The following is a 12,464-nucleotide window of genomic DNA, read 5'->3' as shown; positions in this document are numbered from 1 at the left end:
CGTACCTATTATACGAATAATTGTGTGGTGAGTAACAAAATTTAATATATAAACAGTACTAGCTTTTGCCCACGGCTTCGCTCGCATTAAATTCGGAAATTGCGGATTGCTCCATACAAACTTCCACCTCCCGTTTTAAGGAAGTGGGGGTTAGTAAGAGACAAAAATCACTGTCACTTTCCATCCCTTCAACTATCTCCACTTAAAAAATCACGTCAATTCGTCGCTCCGTTTTGCCGTGAAGGACGGACAAACAAACACACCTTTTCCCATTTATAATATTAGTGTGGATTTAATTTATATTATAGTAAAAGACTACACTATTACCACATTAATAGGTAGGTTAGGGTTTAAAACAAGGTGTAGGTATTTTTTTACTATTCTGCATGGTGTCCATTTTACGACTGGATTTTATTAAATTAAGTAGGTATGTAATTGAAATGAAATCATAATTATGTTTCATTTTAACTATTTAATAAGCTTAACGATCCATATTAAAAAAAGTACAATGTTCTGAATAAAAAGCCTACATACAAAATCAACTCACCTTCAGATATTATAAGGTGACGAACCCAATCATGGACAGTTTAAGAAAAAAATTCGCCATGTTTTAATATTTCACTGATAAATGTAAAAATTCTACCGCCAAGCGTGTTAAATCTTGAATGTCCTATCCTTCTTCTACATTTCAAGCGTATTGCAGAATAGATACTCCTATTGGTTTCTTCATAGTTAACAAATTAAAACTAGGTGTTTTTTCTCCAATTATGGACGGCAGTTCTCCAGTAATGGATCCCCCATTATGGACAGTGAAATAAGTTTAAAATTTTACTTTTAAAGCCAACTGATACGCAATGAGTCAATTTTATATACCCCAAATAAAATTAGTTTGGGTTATTTTAACATAGGATTGTTTCTTGTAAATTTTGGTTTTGTAAATTGTTCCTTGTCCATCATAGGAGGTAGGCAGTTTTTCGGGTCCAGTAATGGACACTTGCAAAATAACATCATTTCTTTATATCTTTGGAGCAACAAACTAGTATGTTTTATACCTTATCTCATGTTTAATGCAGTAAGTAAAACGCATTCAAGATTACACCGTGCGTTATTTTTTTATTATTTTATACATGAACTCATCTCTCTTAGCAACATTACTAAGAATTCGTCTTGATATTTTTTTCAGTAAACTGGTGAATTTTATCTTGTCTCCAAATCCTTCAGAAATAACCGAATTAATTGAAACTTCAAAATTAAACAGCTCTACAACTCTAGTTTATGGTACATAGCCGTCAGTTTTTAGAAACGTATTTTAGATACTTATTTTTAAGGATTTGTGTTTTTTTGTCCATAATGGCATCACCGTCCATTATGGGGTATTTTACCTGTACCTAGATGTAGTCATAGGTACCTTAGAACAAACTTCTGTCAAGTTAATAATCTAAGTAGTCATTTCCTCTTCTTCGAGTTTCTACGTGTTCTGGTACCACGTCCTCTGCTGTCGTGGTCTCTTCTGTTGACGTAAAAAACAAATAAATTATTATATAAAACTCATACAAAATTTTTTTTTACTATGATGCATTGGCTATATCATTCATAGATAAAATTAGATGGAGCTGCTTCACAGCCCGGAAGTGGCAAAAATCATATTTTCACCAATATTATTACGTGTTTTTTTTTTAAGAACAATCGACTATTTTTTTATTTTAATATCATGAGCAGGGCCCGTAACTTTCATGCCGATGATATAAATTTGACGTCACGCTGCATGATTCAAGAGTTTTGTTCAATAATTAATCATTTTAATAATTACTTTAAAACTAATCTATTTATACGTGAAATAATTAATACCTACTTGATACGTGAAAAGTAAATTAAATTATTTGTTATACATACATTTTATTAAATAGTTTTGTTACGTGTGTGTGTTGTGTTTTGTGAATAAATTATAAAAACAAATTGTTTCCTTTCCATTTCACGTATCAAGTAGATTAATTATTCCACGTATGAATAGCTTACTTTTGAAGTCATTTTTATATAATAGGGATGACGACTACATAAAAAAATGGCATTCTGTTTAGTCCGTCAGTTAGATCGTCCAAAAATACTGAACACATATTTTTCGCTTTTTCTATAATAATTAATGAAAAAATACAAATATATAGAGCATCAAAGTTCCGGAGTGGGGGCTTGTGACGTCACTTCTAAGTATAAATTGTACCTAGGCGTGACGTCACGCGAAACTTCAACGCACTGTACTGTCGTCATTTTTACGAGAAAAAAGAAAAAATACGTGTCTAAAATTCTTTGATAATCTAACTGACGGACTAATAATTTTTTTTTAGTCGTCTCGCCTATTAAATTGATTAATGAATAATGATTAATTATTACAATAAAACTATTTGAATCACATATATGCAGCGTGACGTCAAATTGATGTCATCGGCATGAAAGTTACGGGCCTTGATCATGATATTACATCCATTTACATATAAAAAAATATTTTATTAACATAAAATAATATATTAGGCCTCATCAGCGAAGTTATGAGTATTTAATAGATGGCGCTAACAACCGGTGTTACGATGCGTAGTATGAAGATGGACAATCTTTTAAAGCATCCTTGATAGTACGAGTATCTCTTATAGGTACTCGTTGTAGTTATGATTTATGATCGACATGATGGTCCTTGTTATTAGTATTTACTACTCCGTAAGTGTATATTCGCCTCTCTTGTGCTAACGCTGTCAATATTGAACATTTTCATTTAAACCTGTATATTCTGCGCACGAGTTCTCAACAAGGTTGAATTCACAGATCATCATAACAAAATTGTTGTGACCATTATATTTGAACATGAAGCTAATATTTACTCAGGTAATTTTTACAGGAAAACTATATTTTGGTGTGCCAAAATTGTCAGTAGAAAAAGACCGCAAACTAATAAAATGATGTAGGTGGAAACAGTCAACTAGCCATAAATTTGAAATTCGAATTTCGCAGAGTTATATAGTAACAAAATATCAGTTTACCAAGTGTCCATCACTATAAGTAAGTATACTAAACTAACCTAACCTGCCCATAGAATCATTGAAAACCACGTTTTGCGTGTTAAGTAAGAGGATACGGTAGCGAAAATGCTAAAATGGAAAGGAGCCCCCCTTTCAACTTGGGAATTTTAGTTAAATATACAAGTGTTATTAACTAGGTTTATCGAAAAAAAAATTTCCATTAAGAACAACTCAGTCAAAAGATATTTCAAAAAAATCTTTAAAATCGAGGTTCCGCTCTCGACTCTTTCCTCCTTCAAAACTTAATCAATCGGAACGAAATTTGAGAATCTGAATAACAATGAAATAATCTATGTCGGACCGTTTAGTTTTTTTGGTTAATTGTTACCAATCTTGAGATCACACCTTTTTTTGCGCCACAATGAAAAAGGCCGTTTTTGGAAATTTTTGATTGGCTCTAGAGTCTTTAAAAAGCAGAATATCAAAAAAATCAAAACGGCCCGACACAGATAAAAATAATAACAATCTGTGTTGAAAAAATCATTGCTCTATCTTCAAAAACCAGGGAGGAAATAGTCGAGAGCGTTTGTATGAAGAATTGACCCCTACCGTATCGTCTTAACTTACCAGCGTTCCTTAGGGGTACCTTGTTCCTTAACAGCGTCGCGGGGGTATATTTATAAACCCGACGCCGCTCAGGTATTCGACTCGTTTCTATAGGAAACCTATGTGGTGCCCAAAGACTTATAGAAAACAATGCTATTTTCTTATATACCTGATTTCTCTATCCACGCAGCCAATCAAACTATTTCTATAAAAATCCTGGTATCCAAAATTGTCTAAATACTTTACTAACCCGGTTCTTCTGGCACCTGCTCCTGAAGGCTAACTGCAACTGCCGACACAGGTGGCAGTTCCTTAATGGCGTCGCGGGAGTCGTCAACAGCACACACCAGGAATTTAAAGTACTTCGAAACGTCCAGAAAACCCACGCCGCATGGACGGTCGATGAGTTCGGAGGTCATCATGCCCTGGATGTAACCTCCGCATACTAACACTGAGCCTAGATCATCCTGAAAACAAGACATTGTCCCGTGACATTTAAAATCTTTGGGGACTACCTTTGCGAGTATTTAAGACAGATCGACCTATGGGGGTGGCTCGCCTAGGTTACACGAAGCTCAGGATGTGTTAGATGGCGTTACATCTGCAAATTATCAGTTTTATTTTTTTTGTGAAGTCGAACAGGCATTTATATACTTTCAAGTATGCTTGTATTAAAATTGACGTATTAAAACGAACATTAAACTTTTCATTGTAACGTAAATCCCCTTAATGTAAACTAATTTACTATTTTACACTATTTTTAAGTACCACTCACACATGCAAACAGTGTTTTTGTATTCCTTCTAAGTAGTCGATAATTTCACGCGGCGACAGCTTGTTTAAATAGCATTGCGGTAAATACGTGGCATTGCATGATTTGCATGGAAGTGGAGTGAGTTCGAATCCTGCCGGCGTATCATGCTGCCAATTTTATCACTTATCCACGTGGATAAAGCATCCGTCACGCTTTAGCAAGTATGTCAGTGTGAGAGTGACATATGTCTTATCCACGTGGATAAGTGATAAAATTGGCAGCATGATACGCCGGCTGGACTTTTTTTCTTTTTTTTGTTTTATTATTATACATAAATGTTATATGAGAGGACTTTTTCTCTTTTTTTGTTTTATTATTATACATAAATGTTATAAGAGCGTTTTCCACAAAAAAGATAAAAACCTATTCTATTAAGTCATAATAATTTTTGGGTTCTTCCAACTCAAAATTTTTAACAATTAGTATTATATTATCCTATTCAGATATTTTAAAAATTTCGAAAAAGTATAGATAAATTTTAGTTTCCTAAATGAGTGGTTTTGTGAAACTACGATTCAAATTATTTTTTCTAATTGTTTATTTTAGATTGAGCAAGGGTATTCAAATCGCTTTTGAAATTTTAAATTAGTTAATGAATATGCAATAGTTAACCGAGTAACGTAATGCTTTAAAAATTCAAGTGGACTTCTGTCTTTTTTATCTAATTAGTAATTTTGAAAAAATATTATATTGAGCGAGGGTATAGTAGTTGTGTTTTATATCTTAACTAAATAAATGGAACATCAAAATGACAATAAAAAATCAATACGTTCTTTCAGATAAAATTGATACCTTCGGCTCGCCCTTCTTGCTCGGTCAATAAAAAAATACGAAATTTATATCCAAAAAAATATACAAAAAGTTGATATAAACCCGGGATTCGAACGCAGCTTCACGGCGTGACAGACGACTGTTCACCAACGACGCCATTACATAACACGCAGTCACCGACGAAATTAGGCTAAACATTTATATTAATTTAAATATAAATAATAATGTCAAATTACTCTATAATCGAAGTCAGTGGAAGAATTCGTTGTTTCACCAAAGATAATCTACCAGGCATAATAAAGAATTGTATTGTATTATTGTATGAAAATAAAAAATAGGAAAGCAATATAGCTAAATATTCCTTAAAAAAAATAAAAAAACTTAATAAATTCAAAAAAAAGATCAAATGATTTGAAAAATACTTCGGAATGGAACTCGGGACAGATCCCGAGTTGACTGCATCATATTTTAGTCAGTAATTTGACCGAGACGCCATTTCGATTTACACTAGCAGTGCCGAAATACACGATATGTATCTTTATTGACAGAATGCGTCATTATTTCTGAGTCTGCCGGCGTATTATGATTCCAATTTTATCTTATCCACGTGGATAAAGCATCCGTCACGCTTTGGCAAGTATGCCAGTGTGAGAGTGACAGTTGTCTTATCCATGTGGACAAGTGATAAAATTGGAAGCATGATACGTCGGCTGCTCGAATTTAACTAAACCAATATCTCTAACTTTAAATAATTACTTGTCAAGAGCCAAGTGTCACTGATGACAATGTCAACTAAAAATGCGCGAAATATGACGGCTCTGTGTCTGTACACAAAATGTGGCACGCACATTTACGTAAAATTAATAAAAAAATCACATGGATTTGTCCATGATTTCTGTATGAAACTATGTATTTCATTTAATACTGCGCCAACGGATAATGTAAAGTAGATGTATGCGCATATTTTTATTTAGTTGTAGTGTGCGATGACTAAATAAATGTCAGTTCTTTTTTGTATGGAAAGCGAGCCACCTTAATTGCTTCGCACTTCGCAGGCAGGATCACTCATCTCACCACCGGCAAAGCTATAATGTGACTGCTTATGTTTTCACTTTAACCATTTAATGTAGTTTTGATTACGGTACGGTCTCAAGGTAGTATTATAATTTATAACAAGATGAAAAGTTTACCAAAGTACTATAAGTCAGAATCGGCCTCTGCTAGTTGGTGGGCGCCTATTACGTACCCAGAGTTGAAAAAAAAATCGTAACTAATTCTGTACTATGTATTCCACTATGTAATTTTATGTACTTAACTGAAATAAATAAATGAAGACTACGTGTGTATGAAGAATTTGTTAAGTTTTATTGTTCTTGCAAATATTTGTGAGGTTATCTGGGAAAAGGAACCTTATTGCCGATGGCGCTTACAGCGTTAAGAGCGATATTCGTATACAAATACGACGCCGCGGGACGTAAGCGCCATCGACAATAAGGTCCCTTTACCCAGATAACGTCACATTTTTATTTATTTTATTCTGGCACTACTGCGAGTTCCTAAGTATAATTGGATTTTTTTATAAATTACAGTGGAACTCAAAAGTAACTCAAATACATTAAAATGTTAATTTAAAGTACCAGTGGATCTAACGAAATCAAAGTGTCCTTACCTTGATATTTTTGGAGATTATATGTATTTTATAAGTATAATGAAAACGGCAGACAAATAGGTACGAAAACCTGTGAACTCGAAACATCGTCTACACGTGTACTTATTTAGGATTACTATGTAAATTACTTAAATCAACATATAACTACATTGCTACAAATCTACGAGATTCGCCAATCATGACACATTGTTATTATTATACCCTTGCGGGATATTTTCGCACAGTATTTACTAAGGTATCATTGTTATTTTCTTAAATATGTTTTTTTAGATGAATAAATAATATGACAATTTTGAGAGAGATTTCGTTACTTTAGAAAAAAAAACATACTCCAGAAAAAAAGATCTTTCACTGTTTTTTTCAAACCAGAAAAAAACCGATTGTTTTTAGCAACCCTTAGCGTAGCTTTAGCAGTGAACATTCTAATACCTAGTATATATCAATTAAGGATGTTTGTGTGCATTTTATTCTCTACATTTATTTTAGAGGCTTCGCATAATTTTGCAATTAGGGTGCAACATGCTCGTTTTATGGATGCGGTAAACAGCCAGAAAATCAAATTTGCACAACAGACTGTCTGAACCGGAATCTGGTTAAGACCGTGAAATACTTACTACGCTGATATTTACCTGCAAAATATCTACTTACCGGGCACAATGCTCCAAACTTGTCGTTCTGTAAAAGTTGAGGTTGTCAAAAGAAAGTTATTTACAGACTTATTTATAAGCAAAAAAGGCATTTTCATTTCTTTATTGTACAGCGTGCAATTAGAGTCGTGAGGTCAGAAGACAATACGGTTGTCTGTCAATACAATGCATCATCAACGTATCACTTAACAATTGAACATAATATACATTGAATCAAATAAACCTATAGCTAAAGTGACAATTAAAGCGATATCGATAATGAATCCACTCCTAAAAGACTTACCCCCTTATTCATAAACGTTCACTAAAGTTATCAATTCGATAAAGTTCGTTTGTCCCTTTCCGACGTAGGTAGGTATTGGTGTGATAGACAGGGACAAACGAACTTCATCGCCTTGTTAAACCTTAGTGAACGTTTATGAATAAGAGGGTTATTAAGTAGATGAATTTTTCATTCAACCCCTTAATTACTAAAGTGGTACTGAAATTTGAGCAGTTTTCATAATATTTGCTCTGTCTTTTTGAGAATTCAGCCACGAGTTAATAGTAATAATGTAAAGTGTCATGTTATGAGTAAAAAATAATATTATTAATAATTTAAATATCTTACTATACAATTTGGTTGACTCAAGCATAGATATTTGCCATCAGTATTAAACACTTCTTCACATATACTTTCACTCAATACTTTGACGTCCACCCTATGCATATGTATTAGCAAAGGTAGCAGAAAACCCTGGAAATACATTAATGTTAGAACATAGGTATACTTACTTAATAAAAATTTTAAAAGTACATTATTTTACAATAATACCTCTAGAGTACGTACGCAGACTAGCACATAAAGCACATTGGCCCTAGTACCTAGGCCCTAGTAGTAGTAGTAGTACTTGATTAAATTGTGTGGTGAAATGCGCATCGACAAAGTGATCGTCTTGCCTCTTAAGTCAGGTATTAATTTAAAAAGAACAAAATAAATTTGTATTTTAAACTACATTATTTAGTCTACAATTAAAGAAAGTGCCAAATTAAATATTGCAAAAAAGAGTCTTAAGAGGTCGTGTCAAAACTCAAAACCATCGTCACAAATTTTAATTATCAATCGGGCTTGTTTTCATCCGAGTTAGAACATCAAATATGTATTTAAAATATTCTAAAACTATTTTTTATTACACTGGTGGTCTGGTGGCAAAAGGCACAGACAGGTTTTTTTTAGTTATTTATCACTTTTTTAATACAATGCAAGAATCGCAATTTTTTTTTTTTTACTAACTCTACATTCGTCATCAATGTCATCATTGTTGAACCTTGAACCAACCACCGCTGACGTACCGAGATATATTTGACAAAGATAAATACTTAGCTTTATATAAGCAGTTAGCATACCGTTTGTTAACAAATACTACACTTATGGAAGATATAATAATAATTTTTGGTACTTATATCCTGGTTCGATCGTTATTTGCTCCAGTATAAAAATCATATCGCAAAATTTTAATTCTATTACCCATTCCTAATAACATAACATAAGCCACATCATTTATAGTTACAACACTAATTGAACTCAAGGACAGTTGATTACTTCGCAAATCACTTACATTCCGCCGACTGCCCCAGCCGTAGTACCTGCACTGGAGTTCCACATTCTTCTCAATCAAATCGTACAAGCTGACACCATAGCGCACTCTGTTGATGATGTACTCTGTCTTCGGCTCGTAATGTCGCATCGCGAACTGGCTGTTCAAAACGAGCAGAGCTATGTTGTCCGTCGGACAGTAGTCCCATCGCCCCGTGTGGTTGTAAGCTGATCAAAAAGTATGACACACAATTTGACAGTATAGTCGCCATCGCCATCAAATATACAGCGACCGGGGCGCGCAAAAATATCTAAACACGCCTTATCGCCTTGAAAATAGAGGCTCGTTCAGATATTTTCACCACACCAACTGATAAAGGCTTTCTTTGCTATTCGAAAATTGCATTTTATCCACAAGAGTGCAAAGTAATTTCATACAAATTTTAACTTGATGTCTAAAGCTGGGTGTTGGAATTTACGTATAAATGATGATTTTGCATCATAAACGTTAAATAAATTGAAGTATTTTATTTATTTTGATGTTTTATAGTTCATATTTTCATAGTGTTGGTGTGGTGAAAAATTTTGTGTTTCACTCTGTGGCAAAGTTTGTTTAACCTTCGTGCCTTGATACCCTCGCAACGCTCAAGATTCCACTTTTTGAACCACTCGCTACGCTCGCGGTTCAATATTGGAAACTTTCGCTTGCTCGGGTATCAATATTGGCACGTGCGGTTAAACAACAACTTTGCCCCCTTGTAAAACAAATAACTATTGTGAGCTCCTTGACCGCTCCGATATGTCTGATAGACTGACCATTTTAGAGACAAAATTATGTGCACTGCGAGAGTGACACATATACAAGTAAAACACATATTTCTACGACCTTTAATATCTTAAACATAGGCAAAAAGAGGCATATGGCACATACCTACCTACAGGAGAAATTATCAATAGTTATTTGTTTTACAAGGGGGCAAAGTAGTTGTTTAACCGCTCGTGCCAATATTGATACCCGAGCAAGCGAAAGATTCCAATATTGAACCGCGAGCGTAGCGAGTGGTTCAAAAAGTGGAATCTTGAGCGTTCCGAGGGTTTCAAGGCACGAAAGTTAAACAAACTTTGCCACCGAGTGAAACACAAAAATTTTCACCACACCAACACGAACAAAATATTGACTATAAAACATCAAATTAAATCAAATCCATCAATTTATTCGATATTTATGATTCAAAATAATCATTTATATGTAAAAAGACAACAAGTAAAAATTTGTATGAAATGACTTTGCACTGTTGTGGATAACATGCAATTTTGCTATCTGTTTTCAAATAGCAAAGTAAACCGTTACCAGTTGGTGTGGTAAAAAAATATTTTATAGTTTAATAAATAGTTATAAAGTAATTAAGCATGAAATATAAATTGAATAAAATAATACGGTCTATTTACATTTACTTTATGCATAATATACCTACCTACCTACGATTATTTCAAGATCCTTACCTCTATGCATACAAATGTTTTCAACTTGTCTTTTCGTACCGAGCCCCTCTTTGAACCTGTGCGAGCCGGCAAAGACATTGAACATGAACTCTTCTCCGAAGACGCACACGGCCGGCGTCAGCACCATGTGGGGCTCGATCAGTGCGCCCGCGCAGAACAGCATGGCTTGGGAAAAGTAATACACCTGACGAGCAACACTTGCTTCAGTGATATGTAACGTCGTCATAAAGTCGGAAGATAAACTTGGGAATACTTCTCGAATAGGTTTTGACATATAAACGCATTCAGATTTTAATTATTATAGGTAACGTCAAGAAATCAAGCAGACCCAGACAAGAAAATCCATTAAATAATAGTTAATATAGTTATTTGTTATACAAGGGGGCAAAGTTGTATTTTAACGCCGAGTGTGGAATTTAAAAACGAGCAAGTGAAAGGATTCTATAGTTGAACCACGAGAATAGAATCCTGAACTTGCGAATTTTTTAACACACGAGAAGTAAAATACATTTGCACCTGAGTGTAACACAAAACTTTTCCCCTCACTATAGCGAGGAAACTACAACGCAAAAAATGAGTTTTCCCCTCACTAGCTCGGAAACACGTGTTTTGTCCTTTAATACCAGCGGGTAAAAACGCATTTTATCCTCTAGTGGGTAAAGTAATTTGACCTTGAATAAAGTCAAATTACCTGCTTTAAAATTGATAAAAGTAGGTGAATCTAGTAATAAAGATGATTTACCACCTGTGGAACTACTGGAAGCAGTGATAAACGCAGTTTTTGCGTTGTAATTTCCTCGCTGTAGTGAGGGGAAAAGTTTTGTGTTACACTCGGGTGCAAATGTATTTTACTTCTCGTGTGTTAAAAAACTCGCAAGTTCAGGATTCTATTCTAGAACCACTCGCTTCGCTCGTGGTTCAACTATAGAATCCTTTCACTTGCTCGTTTTTCAATTCTACACTCGGCGTTAAAATACAACTTTGCCCCCTTGTATAACAAATAACTATTATCACTGCTTCCAGTAGTTCCACAGGTGGTAAATCATCTTTATTACTAGATTCACCCACTTTTATCAATTTTAAAGCAGTTAATTTGACTTTATTCAAGGTCAAATTACTTTACCCACTAGTGGATAAAATGCGTTTTTACCCGCTGGTATTAAAGGACAAAACACGTGTTTCCGAGCTAGTAAGGGGAAAAGAAAATTATGTATTGCGGCAAATTCACATGAATATGCCAAACTAGGCTCAGATAGTATTGCGATCTTCGTTGTGCAATATACTATTGCAGGTGACTGTACATGGTGATGATAACCAACTTACAACGTATTGTCCATCTAGATTTGTGGCAGGCCTCCCAACAAAACCAGCAGCATTTTCAAAATCGAACTCCACTGAAAAAAAACAAAACACAATCAATAGTTATTGAGAGTAAAAGTTGACAATTAGCGTACTTAATTCAAACTTAAATAAGCCAACTTCTTGCCAACTTAATCAAAACTTACAGTCCGCGAAAAGATCATTGTCATGGCAAAGATAGGTATTTGAAAAAGAGCTCAAATACTAATCAATCACTTAGACGTGAAAATGCCACGACTACAAACTTTTCTCATCCTATAATTATTGAAATAGGAAAATAAAACAGAATTATTTACGCATAGTAGCAATTCCTCCAATTTGTCCTGCACCCATCTTTACCTACTAATGAAAAGGAGGTAAAGGGAGGACAGACAATTCAACTACTGCGACTGTGGAACTGTGAAATAGTTAATTAAAAAGGCTAGGAATTTAATTTAACGGTACGCTTGGAAACTTTGTAAACATTCAGCGAAATGAATGCTTTTGAAAATAATTATAAACACCGTGAATT

At 34.2% G+C, this 12,464-nt stretch overlaps 1 protein-coding gene across 1 annotated transcript; it reads right to left on the bottom strand.

The window, feature by feature from the left end:
- Positions 1–358: 358 nt before the first annotated feature.
- LOC125231171 (serine protease 29-like) lies at positions 359–12,339 on the bottom strand. The gene is made up of 9 exons (XM_048136533.1): positions 12,250–12,339; positions 11,918–11,988; positions 10,595–10,778; positions 9,114–9,319; positions 8,126–8,251; positions 7,517–7,543; positions 3,865–4,081; positions 1,386–1,510; positions 359–559 (listed from the first exon to the last, which is right to left on the bottom strand). Exons 1-8 carry the CDS (start codon positions 12,284–12,286, stop codon positions 1,431–1,433), a joined length of 948 nt encoding a protein of 315 aa, XP_047992490.1. The 5' UTR covers positions 12,287–12,339; the 3' UTR covers positions 359–559; positions 1,386–1,430.
- Between the last annotated feature and the right edge of the window lie 125 nt (positions 12,340–12,464).

The sequence above is a fragment of the Leguminivora glycinivorella genome, chromosome 11, assembly GCF_023078275.1.
Source record: "Leguminivora glycinivorella isolate SPB_JAAS2020 chromosome 11, LegGlyc_1.1, whole genome shotgun sequence".
NCBI classification, from domain to species: domain Eukaryota; kingdom Metazoa; phylum Arthropoda; class Insecta; order Lepidoptera; family Tortricidae; genus Leguminivora; species Leguminivora glycinivorella.
The sequence above is the reverse complement of the archived record's forward strand: the minus strand, read 5'-3'. Positions and strand labels throughout refer to the sequence as shown.